The sequence below is a fragment of the Manacus vitellinus genome, unplaced genomic scaffold (assembly GCF_001715985.3).
Source record: "Manacus vitellinus isolate BGI_N305 unplaced genomic scaffold, ASM171598v3 scaffold_2_pilon, whole genome shotgun sequence".
NCBI classification, from domain to species: domain Eukaryota; kingdom Metazoa; phylum Chordata; class Aves; order Passeriformes; family Pipridae; genus Manacus; species Manacus vitellinus.
Window position 1 is genome coordinate 34069259 of NW_021940208.1, and position 19144 is coordinate 34088402.

Here is a 19144-nt window from a genome sequence, read left to right on the forward strand (position 1 = left end):
AAGAAATTCTTTACAAAGAGAGCGATCAGACCTTGTAATGGGCTGTCCAGGGAAGTGGTGGATTCTCTGTCCTTGGGGTTTTTTAAGATGAGATTGGATGTGGCACTCAGTGCCATGGTCTAGTAACCACGGTGGTTGTGGATCAAGGGTTGGACTTGATGATCTCAGAGGTCCTTTCCAACCTGGTTGATTCTATGATTCTATGATTGACCAAACTGTGCACTGACATCCTTTCTTTTTCATAAATACTTCCAGAGGGACAGAGTGTATGGGTTCCACCTGTTTCCCAGATGTGCAAGTGTGATGCTTGTATGGGAGACAGTTGTTCTGATTATTTTCTCTTTAGGGAGTAAATATAAAAAAGGATCACCTTTTGCTCTCTTGCAGCCTTTCTCAGTGTTTGCATTTAGTTTCTTCATAGAAAGTAGAACCTGTTGAAACAAACTGTTAGAAGACAAAGATTCTACTGAAACTTTGGCTTGCGAAGCAAGCTGAATTTAGACAAATGACAAAAATTTCTGTGGGGTTCTACTAACATTTCACAGTAGAAACAAAAACCATCACATTAGGCTTTTATAAGTTGAGAATGGACATATTGAAGTTAAAAAGCTCTCGGAACAAAAAATGGAATAGTCTACCTTGATGACAAGTTGAATATGAGTCAGCAGTGCCCTGGCAGCCAGGAGGGCCATCTGCGTCCTGGGGGGCATCAGGCACAGCATCTCCAGCCGGTCTAGAGAGGGGATTGTCCCACACTGCTCTGCACTGATACAGTTTTGGGCACCATGATACAACAAGGGCATCAAAATGTTAATATCCCTCCTCTGCCCAGTGTCCAGAGGAGAGTGACCAATATGATGAAAGGTCTTGAGGTCAAGACTTATAACGAGTGGGCAAGGTCACTTGGCTTGTTCAGTTTGGATAAGAGAAGATTGAAGGGTGACCTCATTGCTGAGCAATGACCTCATGGCAGCCTGCACCTTCCCCAAGGAGGGCAGCAGAGGGGGACATGCTGGTCTCCTCTCTCTGGTGACCAATGACAGGACATGAGGAAATGGAATGAAGCTGCATCAGGGGAAGTTCAGACGGGACGTTAGGAAAAGGTTCTTCACCCAGAGGCTGCTTGGTCGCTGGAATAAGCTTCCCAGGAAAGTGGTCACAGCACCAAGCCTGATAGAGTTCAAGGAGCTTCTGGACAATACTCTTAGTCATAAAGTTTAGTCTTAGGTAGTCCTCTTAGAAGGGAGTTGGACTTGTTGATCCTTATGGGTCTCTTCCAACTCTACCTCCCATGGCCAGTGAGAGCAGCACAAGAAGCAATGCCTGTAAAATGAAGTGAGGGAGGTCAATGCTGGACATCAAGAAAGCTGTAGCTGTTGATTAACTTGAGTGCAGGAATAGGAAGGCTGGGACCTCTACCAGTGAGGACTTCTCTACCAGTGAATGGATATGAGTCAAATAACTATAAGGGATATTCAATGAATACTTGAGTCTGTCCTAGGTGTAGAGGGACAACTTGATCTCCTAAGGGCACCACAGGCATATTCTCTATGACATTCTATCTATAATTCTGAATGCCAGAAGGTTTCCTCTGTTTACCAGATCAGCTCCCTAATGAAAAGAAGAGGGCAATACTCAGATTTAAGATACGTCAGGGATTTGTGCAAATCTTTGTGCGGGTAATTGTACAAGCCATTACTATTATGTACCATACATTAACATAGGTCTCGTGACCAGTGGGTTTCATAAGGCACAAAGGCAAATGGCATGCCGATAGATTCTGTCTGCAGGTGACTTCCATGCATCATTGTTTCATAATTATAACCGAGATCCTTTTGAGTTACTTTTCCACTCATTATTAATTATGATTTTATCCACATCCTTGTGAGCAGACCAAATCCAACTGATCATTGTCATAAAGAAATTGTAAGAATGGAATGTACTGTATATTCCATTTTCTATATTTTCAGAAATTAACATAATTGAAAGCAACGTCCAGCCTATCATCACAAAGGAAGGTAAATGAGGTCCTTGGTATATATATTTCTGCATATGTTCATATACATATTCAGAATATATATTGTATATATTTCTTTAATGGGATGCATTTTGTACATATCAAGCCCAGGATGTTAAGCACTTTGCTGGAAAAGCAAAGATACAAATATTGCAATTAGAACTGACTGAAATATTTTGTATAAAATGATTACCCACAGTTGTTCTCTCCAAATGGATTTTCTCCTTTTTCTGCAGGCATTTAAGAGTACTTTTAAATAATTTTTCTAAAACATTTCTTTTATTACTGGTGGGGTTTTTTTTCAAAAAAGACCCCTTTTTTCCATTAAAATAGTTATTTTTAAAAATTAAGTACACGTTTCTTATACTTTGAAGAAAAAAAAGACATTCATTTTTCTACGCTTTTCAATCAGTTCTAACTACCAATATCTGTCAGATACCTGGAAATTACATTTAGCCAAACTTTAATTTCTGAAGACAAAAGCATGACCATTTAGTGGTGGGACTGAAAAGAACAAAATGTGGGACTGGGACTGCTAAAATCACTTGTGATTTATAACTCAACTAAAGATAATGAGATCCAGTTTCCCAGTGAAATAAAAATACTCAAAGGGAATTTGTTTGAGCTTAACTGAGAAAGGCAGTTAAAAATGTCATGCAAAGAATTTTATCCAGACTGCTTAATCTGTGTTTCTGGGAGGATTTCATGTCCTTACATTTTCAGCATCTTATCTGCTTCATCCCATTTAGGATTAGAGACCATCTACCATATATGCTGATCTTTGTTGCCTAGTCTCCATCATTAAATCAGATCCACAATGGATAGATTAATTTCACATGATAATTCTTCCAAGGCATTTTAGAAATCTTCCTATGATGAGGGTGAATCAGTCTCAGAAAGTACAGTACTCTCTGTTAAATCCAGAGACAGAGTATATAGTTTAGTAGATTTACATTATGTTTAGAAGTTGAAAGTTAACTGAAGCTAAATTGTCTTTTAAAGAAAAAATGAAATGTCTGAGCACTTCTACAGTCAATTGTAGAACTAAGTTTTCTTCACATAAGAGAAAAAATAGTGTTAGAAGTTAGTGAGTATTGAAGGGCTACTCCTTTTCACTGCCAGTACAGTGTTTCTGCTTTGGGACACACTCTGTGTGAGTGATCTCTCTGTCCAGTGATGAATCAGATAGAGACCCAATAAAGCCAGTTGTGACTCTTCTGAGCTTGCTAGTAGTAATGGTAGTTAGCAGCAACTCACATTAGAACCATGTAAACCCTAAACTCTCTGTAGATAAAAACTGGCAAAGTGCATGTTGATTTTTGCCAGGAAGTTCTATGGAAAGGAGATTTCCATAAAAAAATGACATCTCTCCCCACCAACTTTAGAGGGTGATGTTTCCTTTTTCCTGTCAGTGTTTTTTATTTGTGTTGTCCATACATAGGCATGTATGGGATGCAAAAGATTAAAGAGATGTAAAGAGTTAAATCTGATTGAAACCAATTGATTGAATTCAAAGGATTGTTCCTAGATTAGACAACATAGAAAGCTATAACTTCACCTTTCGGTTTGCATATATCTGCTGTATCAATCACATGGGAATGTACAGTAATTTAGAAATGTAAAAATAAAAAAGTATTTATAAACATTAATAAATATACCTTTGACATGATTTAATTTATATTCATCACTTGTATCAATGTATATTGGTATTTATTGGAGTCTCAACATGCAAAAAGTGCCTCTGAGTTTAAAACAGAAGCATGAGACTGAATCTTTAAGAATGTTTCTTTAAAATATTTCTGAATGTTTTTTATCCAGATGTGTTAGAAAATAAAAGAAGCAATGGCTTATTTAGCTATTTAGAAACCAGAGTAGGTGAATAGAGCTCTATAAAACCTGAGAATCTTTATGATTCCATCATATCTTCTCATCTGCAGTAAATAAATTAATTATTTTTCTCTAAATTCTAATTTATCCAAGCATCTGCTGTTGCTGCAAAAGCAAAAAAAAAAGTATACTTTGATTGTTACTATTGAAGGATACTAGTTAGCCTGAATTGACTGTTTTCAACAATTAATATCTGGTATACATATGTAAAAGCTGTTGTTAAATACCGATCAGTAATTATTAAAAAAAAAAATCAATAACAGTATCAACTTGTACAAAAATTCATATAAAGATATCCAAGGGATTTTAAAGGCACATAACAGAGGTGGACCGTGCTAAGTTTCTAGCTCTGAATAGGGAGTAAAGGAAGTTTATGTTACAGCAGCTTGTTAAGTGGAAGGAGTTTCCATAATGCTCACTACACAAGAACAATATATTACCGTTAATTGACTGCATCTATGGTATGTTCCTAATTTATTTAGTATCTTCTGCTTCAACCTGTCAGACAGAGTTACATTTGGATCAGTGTGATCTATAGCAACTGCACAAAATTAAGAAGTTTGTCTTGGCAGTTGAAATCAAGATGACCTCACCCATGCTAATGATAGCCATTAATGCTGATAAATATCCTTACAGATGTTCCAGTTGATCTCAGAAGTTTGTTTTTTGGTTTTGTGGTTTTGTTTTTTTTTTTTTAGTTAAGTGACCACTGTCCAAGTCTTGGTAGCTTAAAAACAAAGAAAAAAAAAGACACATAAAAATTCTCAAAGCAAAGAAATAAAAGAAGCTCCAATGAATACTGATTAAAAGACCTAGTTTCCTCTTAGATATTTATAGCGTTAGTAGGAATAACTTCACAAACATTTTCAATGTACAGTTTGGATGCTGATCACTAGTGCAGCAATCACTTTTAAGATTTCAGCAAAGCTGCAAAGCATCCTTCTTGCCAATGTATATAGAAAATGCTTTCTGCTGCTGAGGATCTGGTTTGTTGCCTGAGACTTGTCAACAAATGTTAAAAATATCAGATACACAAAATAATAAAAAAAATGTAAATTGTAAGTGTGCAATAGAATCTAAATTTGAGATTGCATGTGAGGAAGCACAAGATTGTACAGTATTGCTGCAAAAGACTTCTCAGATTTAAACCCTCTATTGCAATAATCTGGTTTATTTGGGGTAGGAGGAGAAAATGCAAGCTTCATCTCAGTCCCATGAGATACTATAAATATTTTATGACTATTTGTAACATGTTGTTTTCTTTCTGTGTCACAGACCCATCTATCACACAGATAACTAAATTAATTGAAGGGGAACCTGAGTTCAAAATAGTCAGGGAAGGGGAGACAATAACTAAAGTGATTCATGGAGGTTGGTATGCTTTCAGCAACACAGTTTGTATTAGTTAAAATTTGAAACATTCACTATTTCCCATCAATTTCTACTTTATCTAGGTGACACATGTGACATGTTAGACAGATGTTATGTTTTTAATTAGACCTTTGTGAAGTGCTGTAATTTTATTGGATCATTTAATTCTTACTTCTCATGCTTTTAAAAAAATTGGGCTTTTTTTGCCTGTGTTCCATAGCTATAGTCAAGACAGTGTGAGAAATACTCTGCATGCTGACATAATATGTCTCAATTAAGGATTATTTGCTGGGTATTGTCCTGCAATCAAAAATGTAGTATGTGATTCTGTGATAGAAAGACAATTTTATCAGATAGAAAGGTAAACTTTGCTTTCTGCTTTGCTAGGCGTATTGAGACGTTCACATCTAGAATGGTTTTAAAGGAAAAAAAATCATGTGGCCCTCCTAAGTTTTGAGAAAAATTAGTTTCTGGTCTCCTCTGAACATTTGTATTTTTTGTAAAATATGCTATGGTATTTCCTTGTGTGCTTCGATCATTTTCCACATGTCAAAAAGAGCCCTTGAAAGTTCATCACTTGATTAATGTCTTCAATTTAAAAATCCTTGTAGAACCAATTATTAAAACATACACCAAAATCATAGATGGACGACCTGTAGAAGTGACAGAGAAAAAAGTAACAGAAGAAAGAATTATTCAAGGTAAATTATGCTGAGCTATTAATTCTTAACAAAGTTCAACACTACATACATAAGTAAAATATCTTACATTCTCTCCTAATGCTTAAACTGCATTTCCTGGACAGATGTATTTTCCCCAATGCTTCCCATTATCTGTGTATGGCTGAAAATCTGGCTATGGGCCCTACACACACATATACAGAAATGACAACGATATTTTAACAGTATGCAAAACTATGAAAACTTTTCTTTATTTAATTTTTATTTCCATATATTTGCTCAGTGTCTGCTCTTACAAGCTTCTCACTACCATTTCAGAATGAGATGGCTTTTATTGCATGGTTTGCTTTAGAAGGAAGTCTTTTATTTTTTTGTGAACTTTTGGGTTCTATATCTCCAGGTAGATTTTGTTTGGCCAAAGGTAGATGTTCAACGGGTAGATACCTACTTTTGCATGTCGTCCTAGACTCTTTTGACAGTCATTTTAGAAAAATATATTCTCTGTTTCTTTGTAAGGTGGGGACTTGATGTCATGTCAACAAATTAAACATTTTTATTCAGCTAATGTAAGATAAAATTAATGTGCATCTGCATCCCTTGGTTTTCTCAGAGAGTAACTCTCAAAGTCCATAACCAATTTCAATTCTATTTTACCTACTACAGAGATATTTCTTTAAGAATATTAGAAATTGATAGATGGAGTGAGGCATATTTAAGCATAGAACAAGATATATATAATTCTCTGTTTACGCTTTATGATTCCCCTGGTTAAATATCAGTTTGAACACTGTAATTAAAATTCTGTCTGGCAGAGCACTTGTAAGGAAAAGACACTGTTATAGCAACATATTGACCTAGCTGAAAGTCTTAGTTTAGAACATGATGAAAGATAAAGTTTTCATATAAGCAGGTTACAGCATTTTAACCATGGAACCACCATATGTATTAATTAGGAAATAATAACTTTAAGGACAATCCTGTTATATAAGATTAAAGCCACTATCTTACAAATCTTTTTCCAGGTCCTGAAATAAAATATACCAGAATTACTGCAGGTGGTTCAGACAATGAAGAGAAGTTAAAGAAATTCCTTGAAGAAGGTTAGTATTCTTGTTTTCTTTCCTTTTTTAAATATGTATATATTTATTATCTATATTAAGTAATTACTAAATGGATATTCCATGTTTTAAGAAATGATGCTCATATACTGCAAAATCTTACCCAGAGATTAACCTCACAATCTCAGAAATGTCCAAATATAACATTCTGGTTTGAGTTCCTGATCTTCACATTTCAGTCAGCTCCAGAACTGAGGCTTCCAGAGTCTTATATATGGCATGCTGTGTTTATCATAAAATATGATGTTTTCAGTGTTTATGTGGAATTTGATGTCATAACAGATGAATTTTGTAATTCAGCACAATGCTATGATAGGATTAATTCAGTAATATACTCTTGGTAGAATTGTCAAATGTTTTCTGTAAATCAATTTTTTTGCCATAACCTGTATCCTATCAGAGGTTACCAAGGTGACCAAATTTATTGAAGGTGATGGTCATTTACTGGAAGATGAAGAAATCAAAAGACTTCTGCAGGGAGGTAATTTAGTGTATTATAACTAACCTTTTTGCAACAGGTAACGATAACTGAAACCCCTCTTGGATATGTTGATCTCAACATTTTAAAGACTGACCTAGTCAAGGTGTAATTTTAATAAGAGAAAAAATAGAATATTGTATATTAAGTACCAAATATCGCTGAAATGGAAATAAGTACCAAATTTCAATTAATTTTTTTTAATGGTATTGGTCATGGAAAAAAATTATCTGGGTTTTTCCAGTCTTTAAAAAGTTACCTAATTAAAACTCAGGGGAGCAATGAAGATTTATTCCACTTTTTTTTTTTTCAGCAAATTTTAATCTGTGGAAAATATTTCTGAACTGGAAAGCATTGTAACAGGCCAAATTAATTTTGCTCATCAGTTCTTTAAAAATGAATGTTCATTGCCCTCAAGTTAATAATTAAAGGCATGCTTAGCATCCTTCTTTCAATGCTTACAGGTGATGGATATCCAGACATTAATTCTCTTCAAATACAGCATTCCAGGGAATGGTTTTCTTTCTTTCTTGCTCTCTTAATTCTAACAATTCTTGCAATATATAACCAGTAGTTGTAGAAAACTGGTAAAAGAACTTCTGCTTATAAAATTAATCTTTATCTATGAATTTGGAATGTTCTCTGCCTAATGTAGATTAGAAAAACTATCTATAATAGCAATGGGGAATAAAAAAAAAGAATTCAAGTGATGTGGGTTTTTTGTAAATGTTGGTATAAACCTGAGTCAGAAGCTCAAAAATGGATGTTTTTCTTGACATAAATTAACTGAATCCACTTCATTTTATGTTCACTTTTTATTAAGTTACTGAGTTGTATATCAGTAAAGTCGCTTACAGCCAGCTCTATGTTCACTGAACAAAATCTTGTAGTCCTTCAAAAGTATCATGCTGTGGATATGACTTAAACTTCAGTTAGATAAAAAATTTCATGATGAACAACTGAACAGCTTTCCACCAAACAAAACCATGTTAATTGGTAACACAGTTAGCCTTAGAAAAAAAGCCAAGATATGTCTATGAATCCTGTTGACTATAATTCCTTGTTCTGTTTTAAACACCTAAATCTTAGTTTTATAGAACTAAGCCAGGATTTGCCTATAATCACTGGAGAGAAATAAAAGCTTCCAAAAGGTTTTTCATCTTATCCTATTTTAAGTGTCCCACCTATGTGAAAAGATTTTTTTTCTGGTGATGCCTATTTCAGGATTGAATACTTAAAATAAAAGTTGGAAATGAAAAATTACAACAAGAAAATTCCTCCATATACTGCACTACGTTCTATTGATGTAAACCAGGCCACAATGAAGCAGGATCAAACTTTGTCTGTAGAACTGTTCAAAATTAACAGGTCTGATGACAGAATCAAACAATTATAACTGTAATTGCAATCATACAATTAAATAGACATAATCTGTAGAGATACATCTTTCTGTGACCCTACAGTGTATGGAAAAGAGATAAATAGTTTCTCTTTAGGAAATTAGGAAAAGACAATATTGTTTCTTGAATTCTTGCTATTTTTCCTTGCTATTATATGTTAGTTTGCATAAGCATCCTGCTTTACAGAATGAACCAAATGGACAAATTTGTGTCTTGCTTTAATTTGATTTTTCTCTATTTCTTCCATGATTTATCCAGTCAGCCACCCTTGGCTGCCATGATAATACCTTACCATGTGTTTAGCCAATAAAAGCCCTCTTGTCTAGATAAAATTACTTATGTTTTACTGAAAATATCTTAATTATTTAAATTTGTGTACAGTCACAGACAAATGTATTATTACTGTCTAAATAAAAGAATGATTTCATATGGGCTTTAATTCTGCTCATAAAATATCCAGCACTGCTTATCATAATCAGCAGTCTTTGGTGAAACAACACTTTAAACCAAGACTGCAAGGAATGACTCAGCCCCAGACTAACATGCCTTATGGCATTGATAGCATGGTAGCCTGCAACACCTACACCCTAAAATGAGGTTGTTTCCACTGAAGGTACCCTGCACCTGGAAAAATGCTCTGCCAGATTTAACTCATTTGTTTTTGATGCTTACTGTAGCTGGAACTGAGTACACCAAGGTTACTAAAGTAATTGAGGGAGAGCCACAGATTATCGAGAGAGAAATCAAGAAAGTTCATCTGGAAGGTTAGTTTGTCTAAAAATCCCATATCACTAAGACCTGCTTTGTCTAAAGTGATCATTCCAGGTGAGGTTTTACAGTATCCATTCACAAAAATTACTAGGTCTGAAGCCAGTATTCTAGCAAGAAGAGTTTTATAATTGTTTTGGAAAAGAATTCTTTCGCTGGCATTGCAGTGAAAAATGTTGAGTCTTATCTTGTGGCTAAAAGTAACTAGAAGATTTGACAAGCATAGTAGACAAGAGGAAATGTCTAACCACAATGCTTAGGTAAAACATTTGAAAGAACATGCACCATAAGAATTGACTTTTCTTTGAGCAGCACACACAGAAGAAGACCACGTGAGTTGCTTTTAACTTAGTTATTTCTTCTCAGTGTTAATGTGATCTGTTGCTGTGAGGATTTCTCAGTGTTGTGAAGGGGTGGGTAGGGTGGAGGGAATATAACCTCTGGGCTGAGCAAATGTGTCACAGGGTCTCAGAATTTCTCTACTGTAATCCTGTTTTCAAGTGAGGGAAGCTCTTGGGTTTGATGAGCATGAATGGTGACAAGGTCCAAAAGGAGCCATATGCAATTCAGCCTGGCTTTATACCAGGAATTGGTTCTTCAAGTTTAGCCATCATAGTTTAAAGATCTTTACTCAAAGTCATAAAGTAACTTCTTTAGGGTTTCTTTTGTATTTGTATGTATGTCCTTTTCTAATTCTAATTTTAATAATGCAGAATAAGTTATTCTGTCAGTCTTTGAACTAAATTCATAAGAAAAAATATTGTGCCTTTTGGAGAATGAAACTAAATAAATATGTTTCTACTTTTTAAATTTTGAAGTCTGTGCCAAATACTGAAGGTATACCATAGTGTCTTATAGCTTCGGTGTCGAGTAGTACAAGGCATGCTGGAAAGTCTACTATTACCTGAAAATGAAAGACGGGTGTGGTCTTCAAATATGGGGCTTATCTGACAGCATATTTATGTGGAGAGCGCATAAGTATGGAAAGCATATTATGGATGAACCATATTCTGTCCTTGCCAGGGCAGTGCAGTGCTTGAAATTTTCTGACATAGCGGTGCAGATGCCCAGTGTTTATCCTCAGCAGTAATGAGGTCAACCCTGTATCTCAGGGCTATGAATTTATGCATAGTATGAAAAGACAACTCAGGATGAAAAGACCACTGACTGCAGCCTGTTAAGTGTGATACTTCATGGTTGTAAATGAGGAAAAATACCTCAGTAACATTTTTGTGACAGTAATAGAAGAATTATCTCTTGTGTTTATCAAATGTTTTTCCTCCCAGTGAGGAGACATCTGGTTTAAAAAAATGTTTCAAGGTTTGATGAGAAAGAGGAAAAAGTTTCCATAGTTTCACTGAGTCAGTATTTTGGAAAATGGATGTACCTGCTAATAAGGGTGGTACCTATTCAATAGTCCTTGCTCTGCTCTACTTTTAAAACAGAAGTCTGAGAAAATTAACTGATCTCTAAATGCGGAACCATACTGTGGACTCACAATGAAGTTACAAATCAAGCCCCAAACACAGCTGGAAATGTAGCCAATGTCTTGTGATGGTTGACTTTCAAGCAAATGACTTATAAATAATTCCTTAAATAATGTCTATACAGCAGACCTGGACATCTGCTGCTAAAGTCTGGAACTGAGTCCTGGGTTGTGCACTAACCTGAGCTTGTACCTCACTGACAGTGTCAGATGATGTTTGCTGAATGAAGAGCATAGGCAAAACATCCTGACAACCGCCTACATCATGTGACCATCTGCAGATCAGTGTGGATGTTGCTAAGATGTAATGTATGACTGCACATGACAAAAATGTGTGAATTGTATTATAAACATTCATGTTTCAGGTGATCAAGTCAACATGCTATGGGACAAAATTTTTAATTTACTGAAAACCTTAAACAACAAACTTTGAAAGGCAGTGATGGGTTTCCAACATTTATAATGAGTTTTAATTCACAGGCTCAAACAAATAACTTCTGACTGCAATATTTCTGTTTTCTAGAAGCACCTGTACGGAGACCACAACCAAGCAGGAGGACACAAGGTAAAAGCAAAACATATATTTAAACATTATAGCATGTGTATTATTTTCAGGTTTTTTTTTAAATCAGGAGGAAAAAATTGCTCTTAAGAATACAGAGTTCAAAAGGAAAGAGTTGCATTTGCGCTTTTTTTAAAAAATAGGAATACTTGGTATTTTTAACCATTTGGTTTCTAGGATTTTTTTCTTATATCTGAAAACAACTTAGATTATGTGCTTTAGTCAAACTGTGTTTCAGATAAGAATAAAGCCATCAAAGTGAGATCTGTTTCTGGAGTCCTACCACTTTGAAAATGGCACTCTGGAATTCCCCACCATGGGATCTATAACTCACAGATTCTATGTTATTTTGATTAATGAAGAAACTAAGAGATCATTTTAATTTCCTAGCCATAACAAGAGTGAAATGTTCAGCATAAGGTTTCATCTTTCCTCTTCCTATCTATTTCCCAAGTAAATACAGTATATAGTTTAACCATATTATATATAATTATAGGGAATAACTAAGGCTCTGTTTCCATTTTTGGCAGGGGGAGCAAGAAGGAGGACAAGACTAGCTTATTCCTAAAAGCTTTCCAAGAGAGAATCCACAGAATTACAAATTAACAACATGGTCTTTGTGAGGAAGAGGAACGCTTTTTTAAAAAATGAGATCATTAGAAAATGACATTGTTTTGATAACGTAATGTAAACTGAACCATGAATCCACAAAAAGATGTGAAGATGCAGATACTCACTGCCAGCAAAGTGCTCACTGGGAGTAGTCCATTGGAGGTGCTTTAACTGCTCTTAACGGAAAGCACTATGCAGGGTCAAATCCTGGAATGGCTGAAAGCCATCAACTTCTGTAGAACCAAGATTCCTTCTTATGCTGTCTAGTAAGCGTTTGAAGGATTGGATTACAAAAGAGCAGGGAACAATACAGAGTGTATTTTTTTATTATTATTATTTCCACTAAATAAGAAATATAAATGAAATTAGATAATTTCTAGAAAAAAAAATCACCTCAGGTGACTTTTAGAGTAATCTAAGGAAATAGGAGACGTTAACATAGCACTTTTGGTTCAGTAGTATTTTATGCTTTTTGTAAGTCAAAATTCATCATGTGTTTAAAGTCATAATGACACCAGTAACATTACCTTTTCTAAGCAAACAAATATGCCTTATATTAAATGTATCCTTTATTTTGTCCTACATTGCCTTGTAGAAACAAGGATAATGGAAGCTCTTAAAAAAAGGAGAAAAAGCAAACACTATGAGCTTCTTGCTATGTATTTGAGACCATGTTGACTTCTTGATTTATAAGAAAAATCATTTCCATTAAAGGAATCCTATACCAATACATATACCGAGATTCTTAAGTGTTTTTCCACTTTTCCCTAAATGTGTCTTTTGATTATTAAAGCAGATTATAAAAGGGATAAATAAAATGCATGCAAACGCTTCACTCAGTATGGAAAAAAGTCTTACAAAAATGAGGCTAGGTCTGAAAGCTTTTGTATCAAAACATGTTTTGCTAATGTCTGGTGCTAATGTGGAATTGTTTGTAAATTATGTCAATATTATAATTCTAGTTTTGTACTCATAAGATTTGTTTGCCTTTATTAACAAAAGACAAAAAACAATTATTCATGGAGTAGAAAAAACATTCAAAGTTCCTTAATTTTGCAGACCAAAGTTTCAAAGGTGTTACATATTGTGCTTTTCTACTTCTGTTTTGAAACAAAACCTTAATAAAGAATTTGCCTGAACTCTGCTTGCTTTCATTTGTAAATATTTTTAAACAGTAAAGCAAATTCTAAATATTCTTTAGATTTTTATTGTAATTTATAGTTCGAAAATGTGCTTTCACTGAAGCAAACTGATGCTTCGCTTTCTCACTTAAGTGCTGATGCACTTAAACTGCATCACTCCCCTTAAAAAATTAAAAACCTTCCCTAATTCCATAATGACGTAGCACAAGCACAGCTCCCAGAATGGCACAGCTATCTGAGCACTGGACTGATAAGTTGTGTAGCCTTACTGGGCTGTCAGACTGTCACTAAGGTGCTCTCAGTATCTACCATCATAGTGCTTTAGTGGAAGAAAAGCTTTTATCCCTGGCTAGGGCTAGATAGCTTTTGCATGAGAATGAGAACTTTTAGGTCTATCTAGAAGGCGAACTGAAGTTGTCACCTTTCCCTGAGGCCTTCATTTGTCATTAAATAATTGGCTTTAAATTTCTTTCTTCACTGTTGTGCCACCATGACCTATCAGTCAAGTAAAACTTGAAAGGACAACAATTTTGTTAGGAAACGAATGTGGTTGTGTTCTCTCCTCAAAAAAGAGTAGGAGATGGGGAAAAAAATGGAATGGTAATAACTTCACCTTTAAATATCATCATACAATAAATTCTTCATCTGTGTTCTTCATTATCAAGCCCTTTATTGTCTGTAATTTTCAGACTCATAACAGCAGTGCTCTCATCTCTGTTCATTTAACCTGTGCCATATAAGTAATGACACAGCAGGAAGGGAGGAACAAAGGGTATCAATACACATGAGAGAAAGCGAATCATAATGTTCCAGGACATTACAAATAAATCCATACCCCAAAGCTATAGGGTTCATCCACACACTGCTGGAACAGAAAATCTTCCAATAGGACAGTCAACAAATGGATACTATCATGGTAAGAACCCTGGGTTGATGGACAAAGACCTTGAAATTGTCACAGCAATGAACTCTTTTTCAGTGTCACTGAAATAATTCAATCACAAAACTAAGGAAACACTAGGAAAAAAAAATTAAAGTCAAAAAATTAAGCAAAAAGAATATTTCCAGGGTTGTGATTAATGAGTGAAGGTTTCCACAAAGAGTTTTTCAGATAAAGCTGAGGTGCACACCAATATGTATACAATAAATCATAGAATGGTTTGGGTTGGAATGGACCTTAAAGATCATCTCGTTCCCATCCTCTGCCATGGGCAGGGACATCTTCAACCTTTATTACCTAGTATAAATGGTGTGTACAACACCAGTCTTGTGTCCAGCCAACTTTCTTCTGCTTCTATTCCTCCCCTTAATTTCCTGTTTTCAGTGTTTCACCCATATGGAACCTGAAATAGCCTTTCTGCCTTAAAAAAGATAGAGACTGGGTAAAAACTTGTATGTGCTTCCCTCCCGCAGCTGTAAGTGCTCATCTCCTTAGCCAAGTGGAGGAGCTGAGCAGAATTGCTGCTTCAGGAGGGACAAGGTACATCACCATTTCTTTGGAAAAAAGCAATAATATATTTTAAAAATAAAATTCATCATTTGTGTCGACTACATTCTGCTCCGGAGTAGGATTGCAACTCAGACTGTCCGAACATTCATTGCATAAGAAGGGGTGCTAGGGTGGCAAGCTCAGACAGGGTCTACTCCTACACTGTAGTAGGTCTCTGTTGGATGAATAATGTTCAGTGAGTTTTAAGTTTTCAAATCACACTTCTTGCATGCAAGATTCTTATTTATTTTGCAGAAATAGCTATTAAAAATTACTCAGTAAAATAAAATCAATAGTTTGATTCCTTCATAAAGACAATGATGTGAAATCTGAAACAGAGTCAGGAAGGATTTGTTCTACCATTTCCATTTTGACAAATGAAAATGTGCTATGCAAGTGACCATCTTCAATCTAAAGCTAGTATGTCCTTTCATGTTGTTCATCTCTCAAATATCTAGAATAGCAATACTGAACGAATGAATTCCACTTTTTGTCCACAAAGTATTCTAGTAAGATAATTGGTGGAGGCAGCAGTCCTGAGAGATAAATGTGTACTGTGATTAATTCTTTTACTTTCTGAAGCTCAGGACTGCTTAACACCAATCCCAGGTGGAGGGTCTGAGTAGGGATACCAAAGCCTAAGCACAGTTCAAATGAAAGAATATGTGATTTTTGAGTGTTGAGCTGCAGAATTCCCAGTGATAGCATGAGATGCTTTACTGAACCATGTGGGATGTAGAAAGACTTTTAGACATTCACGGTGGCACAGGACTTCATGTTCAATAATTCAGTGAAGCTTTGCCTCCACTTCGCTTTTTCATAAACCACAAGTGTGAAAATATCAAAGGTTCTCTTTCGTCCTTTGTGTCCCCTTTCTCCAAATGTATGTTTTTATAGAATTTCAAGGGAACAGAAGCTTGTCATATTTGCCAAGGGTTCTTTTTCAGTATACCAATAATCTATTTTTAACATACATTAAAAAAAATTCGCTTCAGTATATTTTTTTTTTTTTACCAACACTAATTAAAACATTCATGGGTTTTGTGTTTAACAGCTGTCACAAAGGAGGAAAATTAGCTACAGATTCTATGTGGGGAGGAGAATAATTTTGCATGGTAAAAGTAATTAGGGTCAGGATGACACTATATCATTAGGAGCCTAGCATGTGTTTGACTGAGAGGTAGAAGTAATTTCTGTTCAGGAGAGCTTTTCAGTCTCCTTTACAACCATGCTAATTTATTCCTAATGTCGTACAAGATTTAAATGCTTCTTTTCTTGCTGTTTTAACTAGTATCCTTTAAATACCATGGACGTTAAATTTTCTTTTATGCATTTCTTCCTTGTTAAACAAAAGTAACCTCTATAATAGACTGTGCAACTCAGAGGAATGGCATCTGCACTTACACTTTGAATCATAAAGATTCCCCATCCTCACATGTTGGGTTGTATTCTTGCTTCACTTTCTGATGTGATGCATCTCTGTCCTGCTCAGATGTCTTGATTTTTGATTTTATTTTTCATATCTATACTGCTAAATAAAAACAGAACTAGAGATTTTTCTTGTGTATTTAGATCCAGTGTCACATGCAGTCTGCATCCACACTACACAGCACTTTGTCCTCGGCTTCTTTCACCACCTGCATTTTATTTTCTTGGCAATGTTTCTTTAGATGCAGCCCAGGATATGGTTGGCTTTCTGGACTGGAAGTGCACATTTCCAAGTCATGTCAAACTTCTCATCCACCAAACCCCCAAGTCTTTCTCTGCAGGGTTGCTCTCAATGAGTTCATCTCCCAGTCAGTATCTGTGATGGCCCAACCCAGGTGCACCCCCTTGCATTTGGATTTGTTGAATCTCATGAGGTTTTCACGGCCCCACTTCTTAAGTTTGTCCAGATCCCCCTGGATGGCATCCCACCCTTCTGTTGTGTCAGCTGTACTGCTCAGTTTTGTGTCATCTGCAAACTTCCTGAGGGATACAGCTCTATGAAATAAAAGATGCTGCTGGTCACAGTGTGTTGGATGTTTGAGCTATGAGGAGCACTGCTTTCTGCAGGCCTGCTTTATATTAATTCATTTCATTATAACTCCTCCTGATACTTTTTAGGGCTGTTTTAATCATGTCTCAGTTGGATCACAGGCATTTACCCCTCTAATTGCTAGTCCAATTGTATTTTATTTTTTTTCTCAATGAAATACTTAACAGTTTTTACAACAGCTGTATTTCCCACCAGTGGAACATGTGGCCTGAGTCAGGACCACATTGAAACCATGTGATATGATTGTGATGTTAGACAGTATTAAAACAGCATGTTTATTAATTGAGAGAATTACATCAATGCAAAAGTACTGGCAAGAGACAGGAAGGTTTTCAGGGGTATAAACAGGAGTAACTTGAGGCATGGTGGATTTTCTGTCCCTGGAGGTTTTTAAGATGAGATTGGATGTGGCACTTAGTGCCATGATCTAGTGACCACAGTGGTAGTGGATCAAGGGTTGGACTTGATGATCTCACAGGTCCTTTCCAACCTGGCTGATTCTACGATTCTATGATTTGCAGAAGTTTACCTTAGTCTCTCCAGGTTGTTGACTGTAGTGAAAATGACCTCTTAACGTCATCAGTGTCCCTGCAATCCCCCAGAATTCAGGTACCTGCCTGTCACTCTCTCACTTTATCACCATGGTCTATAGCAAATCCAGACTCCACAGTTCTCAATGGCAAGAAGAGATCCATCTGTCTACAGACACCTAGATCCGTTTGTCTGGTGAACTTAGCAATACTTCTGTGAAAATCATGACTACAAAGTGACTGTGTGGCAGTGGAAAATACAGATAGAGTGGTGAGGGAGGCTGTGAGCCCCCTTGTTACATCTCTAGAAAAAAAAAAAAGCAGATGTGATATAATTGGGAAAGTGTGTTCTTTCCAAAGAGGGCAGAAGGATAACTCATTTCTGGATCTCAATTGGTGAGAGACAGGAAATACAGTAAGCACAATTTTTTAAGAGGAATCCTGGCAAAAAACTTCTTTAAAATAAGAAATATATTGTTGATGGTTTGGGTTTTTTCTTTTGAATTTTCATATGAAATTGGATATGGATGAGGTTGTCTTTGGAAAGGTGCATCCCATAGTGCCAAGATGTCAGCAATATTGTGTGTGACCACTGTAAGGCACACACCTCCTCTACAACTCTGCAGGAGCCCCAAGAGCATTTCCAAGACAATGGATCTTCATGTGTGTAAAAATATGCCCTAAATCTATTAGGACAATACCTGAATATGTACTCTCTTCCTTCTCCAGTCCTCAGAAAGGACTCTAAAACAGAAGCCAGAGAGATGTCATGCCACAATCCAAACAGAAGCAAGTCTGGAACAAAACAGCTGTATATCAAATTTATTATTTCTCCAGCTACAGATCAAGAGACATTGCAGATGGAAAAGTCTTATTAGATCATGTTATCAGTCTACTTGCCAAGGCCGAAAGGTTCCCCACTACTACAGTTCATAATGCTTTACCCAGATGAGCAGTACCTTCCCACAGTCATTCTCTCACACCCTCCTCAGAGCCACTTTCCCATATTTCACTCCCGTTTCTGGTTTAACTACTGTCAAACTAGGCAGACATATTCCAACAAGTAGTCCTTCAGCAGAAATGGCAACTGTTTTAGCTATACCAGGCATAAACATCTCTGTTAATGTAACAGTAATTAAAGTGCTCATACTTTCCTAAATCTGTACATTTGAAAAATTATTTTAGTTTTGAACAAACTACTGACTTGGATTTAGTTTGTGGATAGCCTCATAGGTTTACCCCCTTCGATTTTTTTTTTTTTTTCATCATATGAAACCATATTGGTTCAGGATGTGTGGTTCATGAAACCACAGAACTACAGGAGGTTTAAGATTGGAAGAAATCTCTGGAGGTCATCTGGTCCAAAACCCCTACTCCAGTAGGGCCAAATAGAACTCTAAAAAAATACTTAAAGATTCCGTTGCATTTGTGAATAACTTCTTATGAACTAGAAAGGCTCTCATGTATTTTTTTCCTTATCCCAAAATCAAATTAGTTTTTCAACACTAATGCAATGAGAAACTATTTCATGTAATCATTGAACGGTCCTCATGAATCAAGGAAAAT

General features: G+C 35.8%; 1 protein-coding gene across 10 annotated transcripts in view; it reads left to right on the plus strand.

Moving 5' to 3' along the window:
* POSTN (periostin) overlaps nt 1–13518 on the plus strand; it is a 32501-nt gene extending 18983 nt beyond the window's left edge. Inside the window, exons 17-24 of one of the 10 annotated variants that reach the window (XM_018071419.1) lie at nt 1971–2018; nt 5180–5275; nt 5887–5976; nt 6978–7055; nt 7474–7554; nt 9629–9715; nt 11729–11770; nt 12298–13518. In XM_018071419.1, coding sequence (XP_017926908.1) covers nt 1971–2018; nt 5180–5275; nt 5887–5976; nt 6978–7055; nt 7474–7554; nt 9629–9715; nt 11729–11770; nt 12298–12335 — 560 coding nt within the window. In that variant the 3' untranslated portion in view covers nt 12336–13518. The remainder of the gene's footprint in view (nt 1–1970; nt 2019–5179; nt 5276–5886; nt 5977–6977; nt 7056–7473; nt 7555–9628; nt 9716–11728; nt 11771–12297) is intronic. The other 9 variants (XM_018071411.1, XM_018071420.1, XM_018071413.1 and 6 more) reach the window with 9 other exon arrangements.
* The last annotated feature ends 5626 nt before the right edge of the window (nt 13519–19144 follow it).